At 50.0% G+C, this 17911-nt stretch overlaps 1 protein-coding gene across 1 annotated transcript; it reads right to left on the reverse strand.

The window, feature by feature from the left end:
• Positions 1–5016: 5016 nt before the first annotated feature.
• C1H11orf24 (chromosome 1 C11orf24 homolog) lies at positions 5017–15027 on the reverse strand. Its single transcript, XM_052194129.1, has 4 exons — positions 14894–15027; positions 8519–8716; positions 7287–7460; positions 5017–6567 (listed from the first exon to the last, which is right to left on the reverse strand). Exons 3-4 carry the CDS (start codon positions 7360–7362, stop codon positions 5291–5293), a joined length of 1353 nt encoding a protein of 450 aa, XP_052050089.1. The 5' UTR covers positions 7363–7460; positions 8519–8716; positions 14894–15027; the 3' UTR covers positions 5017–5290.
• Between the last annotated feature and the right edge of the window lie 2884 nt (positions 15028–17911).

A 17911-nucleotide genomic window follows, 5' to 3' on the forward strand; every position in this document is an offset into this window, starting at 1 on the left:
TGTTAGTCTGGAACTTGCTATGTAGACTATGCTGGCCTTGAACTCACAAACATCTACTTACTTCTGCCTAGGATTACAGCTGTGCACTACCATATCCAGCAGGTATCTGTGTATCATATGTGTGCAGTGCCTGTGGTGGCCAGAAGGGGGCATCCCATCCCCGGAACTGTAGTTATAGATGGGTGTGAGCCTCCATGTGGGTTCTGGGTACAGAATCCAGATCCTCTGAAAGAATAGCCAGCACTCTTAACTTGGAGCCATCTCTCTACCCTCCCGCCCCCTGCCCCCCTCCGCCAGTGTTTGGTACTATTATCAAACCACAGAATGGAGCCATTCATTTTTGTCAGTGCTTTGTATTACAAGCGGGAATGCATGGGCTTCTCTTCCCTACACTGTGTTGTTCATTTACTGCCTCTGCCTTCAAAATGCCTGTGCTGATTCAGCTCACAGGCTGGCCCTGGAAGAATCCATTTCCTCATATCCCGTGATGCTCATCATGGTAGCCATCCAGATTCAACTGGGCAAGTTTGTGTGTTAGAGCTTAGCTCATCCCAGAGGCTGGCACAGCAGACCTATGCTTCAGGTTCTGAGTCCCTCCCCAAGAGGAGACATAAGCCTGGCGTAAGGCTTGGCCCCGGTGCCACCTGCACTTTGTGCCCCGTGTCCCTCCCTGGGAGGAAATAGAAGCTGAACCCGCTAGCACTGTAATCCTGTCATCAATCCTGGCATGCAGGAGGCTGAGGAAGAAGGAGCAAAGGCCCCACCACACCAAGCAGGCAACCCAGGTCTGCAATTCCAGAAGTTGGGAGGCAGAGGCAGGCAGGTCTTTATGAGTTCAAGGCCAGCTTGGTTTTCATAGCAAGTTCCAGGTCAGTCAGTGCTACATCATGAAACCTTGTCTAACAAACTAACAAGTAAACGAGAGAGAGAGAGAGAGAGAGAGAGAGAGGAAAATTTCAAGGAAGCTGGGCTATACAGGTTTCATAACAACTCCCAAGTGAACTGGATATGGCTCAGTGGTTAAGAGTTTTTTCTGAGCAGGGCAGTGGTGGTGCACGCCTGTAATCCCAGCACTGTGAGGCAGAGGCAGGCAGATTTCTGAGTTCGAGGCCAGCCTGGTCTACAGAGTGAGTTTCAGGACACCCAGTGCTATACAGAGAAACCCTGTCTCGAAAAAACCAAATCCAAAAAACCAAAAAAAAAAAAAAAAGTTCTTACTGCTCTTATAGAAGAAACAGCAGGAAACTGTGTGGTCCCAGCTCCGGGGATCCAGCGCCCTCTTCTGGCCACCACTGGGATCAAGCATGCACAAAGTACATATACATATGAACAACATAGCTCATAGGCACGACATTCACAAAATTAAAAATAAATCTAAAAACAATTTAAAACCCAACAACACTAGAATAACAGCATTTGGCTGGCATGTGCCGGGCCCTGGGTTGAGGGAGGGAGGAAGGGACAGAGGGAGAAAACAGAAAGCACACAGAGCTAAAGTCTACTCTCTCAGCCTACAAACCGCCTCCAAGTTCCTGGCTTCTCTCTGGGGACGGAAGAGTGATCTTGGCCCAAGCACTGGCTCCTGGGGCGATCCAACAGCTTCCCATAGCCCCTCCCAGTGGCAGCCAGAGGATCTTCTCCTTAGGAGCTTGAAGTCCGGACTCCACCCTTCCTTCCCCTCCCTTCCCCTTCTAACATTTCATCATGGAAATTTCCACAGACACATAAGGAACTGGTGACCAGTCCTTCCCCTAGGAAACCACGCCTGTCTTTGGTCTTTGAGGGTCTCTGGTTGTGTCTCCCCTTCCCCTTTCTCCTTAGCTGGTTTTTGTTTGTTTGTTTGTTTGTTTTCCATAGGTGTATAAACTATTTATTAACAGCAAAGGCCCAGAGACTCGTTTCTTCTTGGATACACCGCAGTACGGCCCCTGCGGCCAGTGGTGTGCTGACGGGGGATACGAAGGCCCCAAAAGTGGCGCAGCCCCCTATGGCCTCGAATTTTCTTCAGACACTCCAGGTCCTCACGCAGCTTTTGTCTAGACAGTTTAGCCGTTTTTTTTCTTAATTATGTTTCATTTATTAATTTATTTTGTATGAGTGTGTGTGCACGTGTGCAGTACTTATATAGACGTCAGAGGTCAATATAGATTGTAGAGAGCACACGCAGTTGTTCTGGCTTGAGGACACGCACCCTTACACATGGAGCCATCTTGCCTGGTTTAAGTGGCTTTAATGTAACTTAAGTGTCACTGTAAACACAGAAGTGCAATTACTATCTATTTAAACTCCAAACTCAATGCCTTTACTTTTTTGCTTAAATACCAGAAGATGGACTTGTCACCTTGCCCTGGTCTAGTCCCTGTCCTGACGACCTCGTCCTCCCAAGCGTCTCAGCCTTGTGTCTTTCTTGAAGGTTCAACGCGCCGGTCACTGCCTGCACCCCAGTTCCCTGGTTTCTCTTGAACACTTCCCTTTGGCCACGTGCTTTTCTAATTCAAGTGTTCGCCTCGCTCCCATTCTCCAATCCCAGTGGGAGGCCAGCCTAGGGAACAAAGCTTTAAGATCTGAGTTCTGTTTTAAAAATATCCCCCTGGGTGCTAAGTGGAGGATGAGCCGGGGGTGGGGGTGGGGTGGGCTGGGGTGGGGTGGGGGGGGCGGGGCAGGAGGAGCGGGAAGACAGGCCTCTGGGATAAGGGATAGATGGAAGCCGGGGAGGCTTATCTGAAGTAAACGCTCGCAGACATGAGCTGTTAGCAGAGTGGCGATATAAAGATGCTTCGCGCGCCTTTCTCCAAATGACCCCCAAGCCGGCTGGTTCCCGGACAGAAGAAACAGGGTCACCAGGTTGAGTTGTTGCAGGATCCATGAACTAACTCCAGCGTGCGTTAGAGAGCCGGGAGGTGTTTCAGGCACATGTGACGTCATTCCCTCAAGCACTTGCTAACCCCAAGTTGGGACCAGACCTCCAACTCTAAAAGCACTTGCAAGAGTGAGCCCTCCAGTGGGGATATCTAGGGGCGCCTCTCGCGGTCAGGGTCAGCGGGAGTGACTTTGTGGGTTTAAATGGCCGTACAGGGTGGCCACAGCTATGGGCCGGATGCGGCGAAGAGCTCGGCCACCAGGGGGCACCAGAGAGCCTCAGCCACCACGACCAGGAACGCCCCCGGTGCGATCCGCTCCAGGTGTCCCCTACGTCCTTGTGGGCGCGTGTTCGTATGGTCTCGAAGATGAAACTTCCTCTCCCCGGCCACCTCAGTACACAACGCTGACGGGCAGGCTATCCGTGAATCCCCGTCTGCCACTTGCCTGGTGGGTGATCTTGAAAAGGCAACTTGGCCTTTCTGTGTTTGCTTCCTTTCTGTAATCTGACTCTCATTTTGGTCCACTTCTCCCCATCCCAGAAAGGATCAGGGCTCCCGGTCTTTGAGAACGCGCTTTGAAACGCGGCCCCTGTGGGTTTAGGATTCCATTAGCTACCACGAGGGGGAGCCTGCCCCAGTCTTACAGAGGCCGAGCAGAGGGCATGCTCGAAGCACCAGATTTACCCCAGAGCTCGGTTCCTACTAGTAGGTAGCTTCTCAGACAGGCAATGTGGCGAACTGGCCTAGAGCTCACTAGAGGCTGGAAGCTGCCACCTTCTCAGCCATGGCTGGAGCCAACAGCAATAATTAAACATGCACTCTTGAGTTAGGTGTGTCTGCTAGAAAGGGAGAAGGGTCAACTATCAGGACAGATGGCTAGACTCTGGGAACCAGGTGGGGCAACAGGGCAGGCCTGACTATGCTAGACAAGATAAGGTGGAAGCCACCAGAGCAGTGTGAACAGTTCTGACCCCCTTCACCTCACCCTGTACAGTTCTTTTTTTTTTTTTGTAAGATTTTATTTATGTATGTGAGTACACTGTCACTATCTTCAGACACACCAGAAAAGGGCATCGGATCCCATTACAGATGGTTGTGAGCCACCATGTGGTTGCTGGGAATTGAACTCAGGACCTCTGGAAGAGTAGTCGGTGCTCTTAACCGCTGAGCCATCTCTCCAGCCCCTTGTACAGTTCTTAAAGGGCCTGGGGGTGACTTTGTTTTGTATTACAGTCCACCTGCCATCCCTTTTGGATGTGGCAGGATGGAGGTGAGAATTTGGGCTGTCATGGTAAGGGGAAACAGTGACTCCAGATAACCCCAGCCTTAGCCATAAGCACAGCCACGTCTTCCCTCCAGGGCAGGCCGGCCACTGTGCTGTCAGGATGAAGAGTCTCCTAGATGAAGCCAAGCTCCACGACATTCCTTAGCTGGCTGTAGACCAGAGAGCAGCCCTAGACCCGGCCCAAACACAGCTGAGAACAGCTAATGTGCTCTTGCCACACTAGGCATTCGGGTAGAGAAAGGCCGTTAGTTGGTAAACAGGCTAGCTGAAGAAAGACTCTAGAGACTCTGGGACTCTAGAACCAGGGCTCAGGGCTGGGAAAATGGCCCACGTGGGTTTACCTAGTATACAAAAGGGCCTGGGTTCCATCCCCAACACTGCCAAGAAATGAGATCCAAATCAGGACACAGGCAAGCTTTCTCCTGACTCTGGCCCTGGATGGATGAGATGCTACTGGGCCTCAGAGGTCACTAGGGTGATCTGCTGGGGGGAGGGCTCAGTGTGCTGAGCATTCCCAGGATGATGGTGGCTGGACTGCAGCATATACACAGCAATACTGCCTCTGATGTGTGGAGACCCAGCCGTTTCATGGATTGTGTTGTATTTGGCTCTCAAAGCTAGAGTGAACTCTAGGAAGCCCAGCCGTGAGAGGCCAGGCAGCCAACGGCCAGCACAAAGAACAGCTCAGGACTCGGCTGGAGCCTCCACTGAGAACCTGGGCATCTGCAGGAGCCTTAGCCAGTGGCCGGAACACAGCAACATGCCAGGAACTCAGGTCAAACTGCACGTTTACCAAAGCAAGCCCCACCAGACATCTTAAAGGCTGCACTAGGAATGATAAGGGGAGCACAGAGACCCACAAGCCGGACGGAGAGAGGTCATTGCTTTTAATTCTGGTCAAGATTTCACACACCGAGGGCCAAGTGTGCCAGGCCCTCCCCACCCTGGCCACTCCTGTGGATGTGATCGTTTAGAAAAATAAATATGAGAAGGCGGCTCTCTCATGATCGTGGAGCTGATCTGACAGCTATTAACTGTGTCTACAACTGGCACAGCTCTGAAATTGCACCGAGAGGATCTGGAAGCACTTAGTTTGGTCTGAGGCAAAATAAGCCATGGAAGAGGCTGGCTTCCCGCGAAGCCCTCACATCTCCGAGTCCGCGTACATGCCATTGATCAGGTAGTCCACCTGCGTGTAGTCCTTCTTCTTGTAGCTCTCGTAGGCTTGCAGGACAAACATCACCAGGACTGCGATGAAGAGGGTCACCCCAACAACGAGCACCACCACAAGTAACATTTTGTTCGCCAAGGGTGGTGTCAGAACATCAGTAGTGACCACTAGGTACTGGCCTTGGGTGCTAGGATGGCATAAATCTGTGGTTGGCACCTTAACATCCCCTGAGCTCCTGGATGTTGGCCCAGCAGAGGCAGTACCAGCTGTGGTTGTGGTCCCCACCCCCTCTGTTGTCAGGAGTGTGCCTGTCCCACCTGTCCCCTGGGTAGGTAATGTAGGGCTTGGTTGTGTGGTGGGGGATGTGGCATCTACTGCAGGGCTCAGACTGGTAGGAAGCACTGGCACTGTGCTGGCAGATGGCTCCTTGGTTTGTACCTGGGTGGTGGTCACTATGGCAGAGGACACTGAAACCACAGACTGGGTGGTGGTGGGCTCCAGGGTGGTGTTTGAGGAACTAGGTGTTGATCTACCTGCTGTGCTATGCACTGGCTGGTCTGTGGTCACCTGGATGGTGGTACCTTGTGTTTGGGCACCTGAGGTGGGTATGGGGTTCCTGCTGGGTGTGTTCGTGGGTGTGCTTTTGGCAGGACTCAGAGTCCTTGTGTGAGGATCACTTGTGATTATGGTGCCTGCGGCAGCAGTCACAGTGTGGGGGGCCACAGTTGCTATGGCTGTTCTTGGCGACACGCTGGCATTTGCCCTTGGCAACACGCTGGTATTTGTTCTTGGCACTTCTGCACGTGGTGTGCTGAGAGGGGGAAGTCCAGGCATGGTGGTGGGCAGGGTCTGCCCCGCAGACGAGGGGCCCGAGGAGGGCCCAGCCATGGTGGTGGGCAGGGTCTGCCCTGCAGACGAGGGTCCTGAGGATGGCCCAGCCATGGTGGTGGGCAGGGTTTGCCCCGCAGACGAGGGGCCCGAGGATGTAGGTGCAGCCAGAGTTCTGGAGGTCACACTGTCTGTTGTCCCCTCTCTGGTTGTTGGAGTACTCGTGTTTGTCCTGTGTGTTGTCATCTCTGCTGTCATTCTGGTAGAGTTCAGGGTGGCTGCCCAGGTCCCTGTTTTCAATGTGACCGGAGCAGGTGGCACTGCAGCTGTTCTCTCTGCAGATGTATTATCAGCCCTTGCAACTGTATCCCTTGGCATGCTCTGATTCACTGCTTTGGGCCACTTGGTAGTGACTAAGTGTCCTTAAAGTCAGAAGAGAAGAAAGAGATAGAACACTTTCAGCCACATGTGGGAGTCACCGGGGTGTCACCTTAGCTGCTGCCCCCTGTGCTGGCTGTACAACACCATATTCTCCAGCCCTAGGCCTGGGTGCTGCTGGAGGTGACACATGAGCCCAGTGCCTCCTCTTCTCCCCTCTACAGCTGACCACAGCTGCCCAGAGCCCAGGGCACCCTGAACTAAGGATTCCTTTGCCCATTCTGAGGCTCCAGCCTATGGAAGCTTCAGAACTTCATAAATGGATTCAATTCTCAGAGCATCGGTTCAGAAGACTCACATTATGTGATCAGCCAATGAAAACAAAGCAAACCTTGACCCCCTCTACCCATGCCAGGATTTAGAGAGAGAAGAGAGGCTGTGCAGACATTCAAACTCTAAACAGCCTCGGCTCAGGGTCAGGCTTGGCTGAAGGATTCTTGGAGATGAGTAGAGCCTAGCAGGGCAGAACACACTCAATGGCAACAAATGGGCCTGGATGAACACGAGATCCCTAGGAGGTAAGGCCACTCTGCGGGTCTCTACTGCCTGGTCACACTGTGGCTCCCACCGTGCACCCTCTAACCCCAGCTCTGACTAGCAACCCATCCCAGTCCTGCGGCTGGGAAGGCAGGAGTTTGTAGATACCTCCCTTCTGGAATCAGACCCCGGGCTTCCCTAGTGATCAGACAGCTTTCTCACTTACGTGGCTTGCCAGTCACCGTATAGCTTCTAGATAAGGGCACAGAGGAAATCCACACCAGCACCAGGGCCGTCCACATCTTGCTGGATGAGCTGGAAGTAGGGCTGTGGTCTCTGGGCGTCTCGGCCAGCCAGCCCTTCAGGCTGTCAACAGTTGCCTTCTGTGTGGTCCGGGGAGCTGGGATGAAGAAGCATGGTGGTCAGAGGCGTTTGCTTGCTCAGTAGCACGCACCCTCCCCAGAGGCCCAGGGCTCTGCAGGAGCTTACAGTGTAAGCTAAGCCTAGTGCGTAGACCAGGCCCAGGGGCCAGGGGCCAGGGCCCAGGAAGAACACAACTCAGCAGCCATGGCATGGGGTAATGCCGACCAGCCTGTGTCTTGCCCCCCCCCCCCCCCCCCACTGCCCAAGCACTGTCCCACGTTCTTCCCTAGAACCAGAGTTAGACAGGAGTCAGCCAAGCCAATGGGATGACAACCTCTCAGCCCTGTACTGGATGAGTCTGATACCTAGGGTACAAAATATTTGTTCTTTGAGAAGAAAAGAGCAAGTGACATCCTGACAGCTCCTCCCTGTCAGGATGTCACTCTGGGTAGTGAGGAGTGACATCCTGACAGGGAGGAGCTGAACTGAAGGTTTCCCACAGAGAACGCAGGCTCAGCGATCAGCTGGGGTGAGGCAGCTGGGGCATGAGAACACTTCCAAGGCTCCTGGCTCACTTCCATCTGCTGATGCCCTCAAGATGCTATCAGAATCTTCAGCAGGCTCAGAGGGCTCCCTGTGCCTCCTCATCTGTGGGTTAGAAGTCTGCTGGGAGTTTGTAGGGAAAAGGCATTTCTAGCGTTAGGGAGGGCCTCAGCTCCCTGAACTCACTCCAGGTCTTGTGTCCACTCACTACAAGTCTGGAACTGGGGGGACAAACTTTTTCTATAAAGGGTCAGGGAGCAAATACTTCAGACAGGAGAACACGCAGGCTATCTCTCCAGTATTCACTTAGTCCTGCCTGCCACGGCAGTGAACAGACAGCCTCGCTCAGATGACAGTGTCTGTACTCACACAGTAGGCTCTCCAGGCAGCACAGCCCACAAGCTGTAGTTTCCCAGCTGTGGCTCCAATGCTCCCACTCACCTCACAGTGGCTGACTCCAGGTCCTTCTCTTGAGTCTACAAACCCAGCATATCAGGCCCCTTTCTAGGTTCCCAGTCTGGTCTCCACAACAGGCAGGGCCCAGACACTCACCGGTGGCAGCTGGTCAGTGCAGACTAGGAGGCCAGGCTGATGTCCTCTTTGGGCAGCTGTGGGCTTGGCATCCTGCACTTGCCATATGACGACTGGCTTCGCAGGTGAGAGCAGCTGGGCAGGGCACTCCCAGGCCATGGCATTCCCTGAGGCACATGTAGGACAGAGGCAGATGCTCCTCTGTGGTGTCAGAAACACCTATGGTTGAGAGAGGTAACACTGCTTAGGAAGAACAAGGGACAAGTGTCCAGTGAGGGGCCCAGAAGGAGCAGACACAACAGCTCAGTGCTGGAAAAAAAAAGATAGCTGTCAGAGTTGTGGAAGTCACAACTTACGATGCAGCAATTCTGACACAACTCTTTTTTGTTTGTTTTGTTTGAGTCAGGGTTTCTCTGTGTAGCCCTGGCTGTCCTGGAACTTGCTCTGTAGTCCAGGCTGGCCTCAAACTCAGAGATCAGCCTTCCCCTGCCTCCCTCCCCAGTGCTGGGATTACAGGTGTGCCTTTACCGTCACTGCCTGGCTCAAGAACAGTTTTTTCAAGGAGGACTGGAGAGAAGCCCAGAGATGGAGGTCTTGGCAGCACACGCCTATAATCCTAGTAGTTGGGGGTGTAATCAGGGAGAGCCAGAGCTCATGGCCAGCCTCGGCTACACGGTGGGTTCATGATCAGCACCCGACACATGAGGCCTCATCACAAAAAACAAATGAGTCTGGGAGATGGCGTAGTGGCGGAGGTGCTTACTGCCAGGCACGAGGACCCTTGCCTGAGCTCAGGTCCCTAGCATTCCTGTAAGGGGACATGGTGGCATGCACCTGTAACCCTGGTTTGCAGGGAGCAGAGACAGATGGATGCCAGGGTTTTGAGTCAGGTTGGCTGTTCCAGCCAACCTGGGGTTCAGAGAGACGCTCCCTACAAAACATGGGAGACGAGATCAAGGAAGACTCAGTGTCAACTTCTGGCCTCCACACACACCTCACGGATAAGTACAGCTGCACACTCGCACTCATATCACCCCTCCCTACCCTCACACCCACACTGGAAAGCTACAGATAATGTTTACAGTAGCACAACTCTGGAATGGTGCTGTAAATATTGTCCCATTCATGTACAAACTACTGCACATTGCAAAAACTATAAATGTGTATTTACACACAGTGTGCATCATTAAGTGAATGTCAAAAAATAACTATCTTGAGGAATGGATTTGGATTATCTTTTTTTACAATTTTATTTTACAGCAAGGATCCCTTTGGGGAGACATTTACCAAAGGCACCGAATGAAAGAAAACAGCTATTTTCTTCCCTTTCAGCTGGCAGACAGGGCGGCACAGAGCAGTTGCTGACAAGTTCGCATGGAGGTTTTTTTTAACATTTATTTTCTTGTTTATGTGATTACAAGTGTGTGTGTGCATATGTACGTGTCTGCAGAGGCTCAAGGAGGGCACTGGATGCCCTGGGGCTGAAGTCACAGGCGTTTGTGAGCAGGAGTATTCGGCACTGAACGAAGGAAGAGCAGCCAGGGGTTGTCACTACTACACTTGATCTTAGCCAAAAGGCCGAGAAGCGATGGGGTTGTCACTACTAACCCATCTTCCTAGTCCTCTTACACCAGCTGTTCCCATCCTGTCGTGACCCCTCTGGGAGTCCTACAACCCTTTCACAGGGGTCACCTAAGATCACCAGAAAACACAGATGTTTACATTATATTCCCTTGAAGTCCTGGAACACACTCTGTAGACCAGACACACACACACACATCCCAACCAAAAAGCTATTTTGGTAAACCAGTTCCAGGCTGGCCTGGAGGTCCGCCTACCTCTGCCTCCTGAGTGGTGGGATTAAAGGCCTGCACCACTCCTTGGCAGTAGTTGCTGCTGCTGTTTTGACCAAGTGACTACAAAGGCTTTATCAAGTTATTGAAAAAGGTTGGCATTTAGCCGGGCGGTGGTGGCACATGCCTGTAATCCCAGCACTCTGGGAGGCAGAGGCAGGCGGATTTCTGAGTTCGAGGCCAGCCTGGTCTACAAAGTGAGTTCCAGGACAGCCAGGGCTATACAGAGAAACCCTGTCTGGAAAAAACCAAATCCAAAAAAACCAAAAAAACCAAACCAAACCAAACCAAAAAAAAAACAAAAAAAAAAACAAAAAACAAAAAACAAAAACAAAAACAAAAAAAAACAAAAAAAAGAGCACTGACTGTTCTTCCAGAGGTCCTGAGTTCAACCCTCTTCTGGTGTGTCCAAAGACAGCTACAGTATACTCACATATATAAAATAAATAAATTATTTAACACACACACACACACACACACCAACCAAAAGGCTATTTTGGTAAACCAGTTATTTATCTGTCAGGAAACCCTCCTTTCTTAGAGGTAATGGAACTGAATGGAATCAGGAATTTTATGTAATTCAACACTAAACAGTCATCCTCTCACCCAGGAACTGTTGTGGCTGAGTTTTAAGGTTCATTTTTTATACATATGCATGTATGTCTGTGTGGGTATGTGTAGTGAGAGCCCCCAGAGACATTGGATTCTCCTGGAGCTGGAGCTACAAGCAGTCGGGAACCACCTGACAGAAGTGCTAGAGCCCAAATCAGGTCCTGTGTGAGACCAGTGCTCTGAGCCATGCTGCTGACACAAGGCCTCACAGTGTAGCTGAGGCTGGGACTCACTATGTAGCCCAAGGTGTCCTCAGACTTGCAGCAATCCTCCTGCCCAGCCTCCCCGTGGGCTTGTGAGTGTGAGCTATTAGACCCAGCTTTCACTGATGAATGTTTAATGTATACTCAGGAGTTCCTCGTTTCCAGAGGACATGCATCAGTAGGTGGAGATGCCTGGAGACTAGAGAAGCAGCTTCTCACCTTCCAGAGGATAGGCGACAGCAGATGGCGATGCCCTAGTAGCACCACAAACATGCTATCCAAAACAAATGTGTGGAAACGCACACACCTGCTCACACAAGCCCACCTGCATACACCTGTGCTCCCACACATCCAGCTATATGCAGGCAAGCAAGCAGCCACACGTATAGAAATCATGCATGCACATACACAAGGGAGTTAACACACACACACACACACACACACACACACACACACACACACACGGGGGGGGGGGGGGGGGGGGGGAGACAGAGACAGAGGGAGCACAGGTGCACAAGAATATCTCTAAAACATTCCACAGGTTTCTTGGAAGATGTTTGCTGTGTGCCACTCCTAATAACTGACACCTAGCCAGCAGGTGGGTCTAAGAGTCCCTCCCATAGAAACAGGAATTAGCTACTGAGGAGAGGCAAAACAGCCCTCGATGTACTGTGACTTCATCTCTCTGGCATGGTCAATGTCAAGGTCACGTGCACAGCTAGGCACGGGGAAACTCCCCTGTAATCCCGGCTATTGGGAGGCAGAGGCAACAGGCAAGCTCAAGGTGCCCCAGCTACCAATGAAGCCCTCCCTCGGGGCCACAGAACAACATAGCAGGGGCTCCTCTAACCTTCACAAACTGACTCATGAAGAACATACATGTGACCTGAAGTAAGTGTCCATTCAAGGATTTCAGAGTGCTTGGACCTCAGAGTTCTTAGTATCTACAGACAGGCCTAGACATGACAGCGTGCACCCAGCATCCCAGGACTCCAGAAGCTGAGGAAGGAGGAGACATGACAATGTGCACCCAGCATCCCAGGACTCCAGAAGCTGAGGAAGGAGGGTGGCCAAAGATCTAGGGCCTCATCCACAGAATGAGTTCCAAGCCAGGGGTTCAGAATGAGAGCTCAACTATTTTTATCTGCTTTTTTGAGACTGGGTCTTACTGTGGAACACTGGCTGGCTTAATACAAGCTATGTGAACCAGGCTAGCCTTGAACTCACAACAATCTGCTTGCCTTTGCTGCCAAGTGCTGAGATTAAAGGAATGTGTCACTAGGAGTAGTTTGAGACTTTGTCGGAAAGACGGCTCAGCAGTCAAACATGGGTGTTCTTCCACAGACCAGGCTTAGATTCCCAGCCCCTACATGGCAGTACCACTTCTAACTCCAGGGGATCCAGCACCTTCGTCTGGCCTCTGTAGGCATTTCATGCACATGTCATACAATACATAGAGGTAAAAACCCATACATATAAATATATTTTGTAAAGCGTCTTTAACTCCTGAGCCATCTCACTAGCCTCCTATCATACATTATATTTATATTATAGGTCACATATTTTGAGACAGGGCCCCTTGATGAACCCACTGGTGCTTGCCAAGCTGACTAGACTGCCTGTTCAGAGCGTTCCCAGTGCTGAGGTTACAGGCTTGCACTGTCTAATAAGTCTGTTGGCTGGCGGTGGTGGCGCATGCCTTTAATCCCAGCACTTGGGAGGCAGAGGCAGGCGTCTACAGAGTGAGTTCCAGGACTACACAGAGAAACCCTGACTCCAAAAAACAAAAAACCAAAAAAAAAAAAACCAAACCAAACCAAAAAACAAAACAAAAAAACAACAACAAAAAACAGTGTGTTAACTCCAGTCCCAGAGAACCCGACAACCACTTCTGACTAGCCAGGGCACTGCACACATGGTACACAGACATGCACATAGATAAAACACACATACACATAAACTAGAGGAAAGAAAACACTAGGAGCTGGAGAGATGGCTCAGTGGTTAAGAGCCCTGACTGTTCTTCCAGAAGTCCCGAGTTCAAATCCCAGCAGCCACATGGTGGCTCACAACCATCTGTAATGAGATCTAATGCCCTCTTCTGGTGTGTCTGAAGACAGCTCCAGTGTACTAACACATAAAAATAAATAAATCTAAAAAAAACAAAAAACAAAAAACAAAGCCGGGCGGTGGTGGTGCACACCTGTAATCCCAGCACTCTGGGAGGCAGAGGCAGGCAGATTTCTGAGTTCGAGGCCAGCCTGGTCTACACAGCCAGGGCTACACAGAGAAATCCTGTCTCGAAAAAACTAAATCCAAAAAACCAAAGAAAGAAAAAAGAAAGAGAAAAAGAAAACACTAACAAAAATACTAAGTATTAAGTCAGAGACTAGAGTCTCCTTTTCTGGGAACAGGTCCCTCACAGGATCTTCAGGGAATGAGCAGCAGGGTACCTTTTGCCAGCTCATACAAGAAGGCCAGTATCTAATGTTCTCAATTCCATTAAGCCACATGGGCACACCCTTTCAACCACAGGGCAATGTCTATACACATAAGACTTGAAGTCTGCATTTCCTGAGTTGCTCCTACCGAAGTTCTGCCAAGTTGTGTGAGTCTCCAAGTGACAACTAACCCTTGAGACGCCTCCCAGTTCCTCTAGCGTTTGCTTGATAGCTTTCACTCCCAATCTTGCTTTAACTTTTAACTCCTTTCTGAGCTATGTGGATGGCTATATACAAATCACATAAACCTAGACCTCAAATTGGTGAACTTTTTCTCTGACATACACAGATTCAAAACAAGAAGTTCAGATTCAGCAAGGACCATTAATAATCCCTATCAGCAGGGTCCCATCTCTACTCCAAGCTAGGGAAGTTACACATATACAGGAATGGAGGTACAGGACAAATTACAGCCACCTAATCCTGACACATCACCTGCCTGGTCTTATATACATAGACATTGCCCTGTGATCTAAAGGATGTGTCCATGTGGCAGACCTTAGTTAGCCCACGATCCCAGAACACTAAATATTATCTTAATTGCACTGCTTATCTCCAGGTTTCTGAAAGTTCAATTCTCACTACTAAAATGCCAAAGGTCTGTTTAAAAAGCTTGCTATGCCAGTATTTTTGATATTCCGTTGTCCAATAGGCGGGTCTAATTTATAAACGGAAAACCTGTATTTTAAACACTTTGCTTGTAGACTTATTGACATTTTAGAGCTGGTTCCTAAGGTCGGGGTGTAACTAATGCAAGTTCTTAGAGTCGGGCTTATAAGCCCCAGCCAGACCGTTAAGCGCATAAGCTAGCGGCCACAAGGGGAGGCAGACAAGTAGACAAACGAGGAGGAAGGAAAAATGTGATGGATTTTCCTCATTAGTAGGTATATGAGTTTGGGGTGCAGGCCTCAACTATTTCTGGGACCAATACCTTCTAGGGCACAGCCTGATCCAGGGCTCGCCTACTCTCGAGTGTCCGTAGAGTGCTCGCAAACTGCCCAGCATCGCCTGGCGATCGCCGTCAGCCCACCTCCTCCTCTTGCGCATCCATGCTTCTCTAAGGGCTCGGCCCATTCCTCCCTCCTCCGCCTTGAATCTCCATTCCTCACCGCCCAGCGCACCGGGTCCCCATTCATCCCCTCCTCCGCCCCGCACATCGCTGTCCATCCCCAAGCGGTTCATGGGGCCTTCACGACAGTTCCCTGGACAGCAGTGCGGGTCGCTTACCCGGGCGCGGCAGGCCCGTGGCCCTCACACCGCAGCGCAGCCACTTCAGCGATTCAGCCCCGCGCGGGGACGTGGACCGCAGCGAAACCCAGTTAGCTCAGCTCTCTGGTGCGCGCTGGGCCCCACCCGGACCGCCCCGGAAAGACGTCACGAAGGCAGGACCAATAGGCTGTCGCTAGCAGGCGCGGCCGCGTGCAATGGGCGTGGTTTGTATAGGCCACGCCTGCTTCAGGAGCTGGCTTCCAACTTGGTCCTGCTTTGGCAGTGCAGAGCTATTTGGAGCTGATCTAACGGAAGTGAGAGATCCGGAGACTTGTAGGCTATGTCTGTGTCTAGGACTTTTCCCAGAAACTGGGGAGAAGAGGGGTCAGACCAGGTGAGCGCAGATGTACTCGGACGATGGCTCGTCTGGACGGGGCAGCTCTCGAAGGCCTCATGAAGTTCATGGGCTATATATATTCAGTTCCTTAAGGCGGCTCAGCCTGTTCCTGCTTCCAGGCACGGCTTGGCTACTGAGTTTTGCTTTGCATGCACTGCACCTACCAGTTTCTGGCTAAGCATTTCACCTGAAGGGCAGTACACTGATTAAATTTCGCAAGAAGATCTTCGCTTCTGTTTTTTAAGTCCAGAAACAGTCTCACAAAGGGCTTTGGAAATTTACACGTGGCATGACACGTAGGACGAAATGGAAAGCCTGTGAAACTTGCTTTTAATTTAAAATAGATTGGGGTTGGAGAGATGGTTCAGCAGTTAAGGGCACTGATGCCCTTGCAGACGACCCCGTTCCAGTCCCAGCACCCACACAGTGGCTCACGACCATCTGAAACAACAATTCCAGTGGTTTCCACGCCCTCAGGCCTCCAGTGCACATACATACCTGTATGCAAAACTGTCATATATAATGTATGTGTTTTATTTATCTGGAGCCCTGCATTTATTTATTATTTATTTTGGTTTTTCGAGTCAGGGTTTCTCTGTGTAGCCCTAGCTATCCTGGAACTCACTCTGTAGACCAGGCTGGCCTCTGCCTCCCAAGTACTTGGACAGGCCATAATTTTTAAAGAAAGAATTTAATATAAAGTAGGTTTTGCAAGTCAGTAAATGAGTTCTGTTACTGAATGCCAATTTGTGTAAGACCCTCTTAGGGTCTTCTCCCATGCCCAATCCAAAGCGATCGTCATTGCCAGTTTTGTTTCCTTTTGAGACAAGGTTTCACAGTCTAGCCCTGGCTGGTTTGGGGTTTGCTATATAGATCATCCTGGCCTTGAACTCACAGAAATCCTCCAGCTTTTGTTTCCCTGCTGGGATTAAAAGCATGTGCCTGAATGCCTGGCCTGTTTCAATTTTTATAACCTGGCTTGAAACCAATGGACCTTGCTCTGAGCTCTGTTAAGACTATAAGCCTCTGGAGAGATGGCTCAGCGGTTAAGAGCACCGACTGCTCTTCCAAAGGTCCTTAGTTCAAATCCCAGCAACCACATGGTGGCTCACAACCATCCATAACCAGATCTGATGCCTTCTTCTGGAGTGTCTGAAGACAGCTGCAGTGTACTTACATAGTAATAAATAAATCTTTAAAAAAAAGAAGAAGAAGAAGGACTCTAAGCCTCTCTGTACTGTCACCGCAGCACACCTGCATTTCACCCTGGTTTATGCTGTAGGAATTTGCCTGTCAATGTGTGGGTTTGCTGAAACCACCTGGGGGAGGGAGGCACCGGAAGACAAGCTACTTTTGCTTTGTGTTTGTTTTAATCTCCCAAAGAGTTCCAGAAGAAATACAATATCAGTGTTCAGTGAAAATACTCCTGAACCATCAGTTGCATGTAGTTCTGCCCACACTTTCCTCAGATGTCAAAGTCTCTCGTGTTCAACTCACAACGTCCTCAAATGCCAAGGTTCTCATTTCTCTCCTCAGAAAAACAAAGATAGCAGGGTGTGGTGGTACATGCCACTGATCCCAGCACTCAGGAGGCAGAGGCAGGAGAATGTCTGTGAATTCCAGGCCAAGGCTACATCGTGATACCTTAAGAAACAAAATAAACTGGTAAGTGGGGTTGGGGGCCACTGGAGAGATAGCTCAGTAGTTAAGAGCACCAGAGGGACTCACAACCATCTATAATGAGTTCTGATGCCCTCTTCTGGCGTGAAGGTGTAATGCAGCTAGAGCACTCATGTACAAAAATAAATAAATCTTTTTTTAAAGATTTACTTATTTATTATATGTAAGTACACTGTAGCTGTCTTCAGACACTCCAGAAGAGGGCATCAGATCTCATTATGGATGGTTGTGAGCCACCATGTGGTTGCTGGGAATTGAACTCAGGACCTTTGGAAGAGCAGTCAGTGCTCTTAACTGCTGAGCCATCTCTCCAGCCCTAAATAAATCTTTTCTTAAAAAGAGAAAAAATAAGAGAGAAAGAAGTAGACAAACCCAAAATGTTTTGAAACATTAGAAGCAAAGTGCTTCTTCACAAGGTCTTCATGAACACTACTCTGAATTTTCTAGGTAAGCAATGAGATAAAAATGGTAGAAGTGTAAATTTTTTCCCTTTTTTGATGACAAGGTCAGGCTATATAATTTTAGATGTCCTAGAACTCACTATAAAAACCAGGCCAGGCTGGGCATGGTGGCACACACCTGTAATCCCAGCACTTGGGAGGCAGAGGCAGGAGGATTTCTGAGTTCGAGGCCAGCCTGGTCTACAGAGTGAGTTCCAGGACAGCCAGGGCTACACAGAGAAACCTTGACTCAAAAAAACAAAAGAAAAAAAAAAGCAAAAAACCAGGCCAGCCTCAAAATCAGATATTCACCTAACTCTGCCTCATGAGTGCTGGGATTAAAGACATGTACCACTATAACTAGCTAAGAATATAATTTTAAAAGAAAAATTTCATTATTTATAAAATATGTGAACTATTTTATTATTATTATTATTATTACTTTTGGAGACAGGGTTCCTCTGATTAGCTATGGATGTCCTGAAACTTGCTTTGTTGACTAAGCTGGAGGAAGTCAGA

This window comes from Apodemus sylvaticus, chromosome 1, assembly GCF_947179515.1.
Source record: "Apodemus sylvaticus chromosome 1, mApoSyl1.1, whole genome shotgun sequence".
Classification (NCBI taxonomy): domain Eukaryota; kingdom Metazoa; phylum Chordata; class Mammalia; order Rodentia; family Muridae; genus Apodemus; species Apodemus sylvaticus.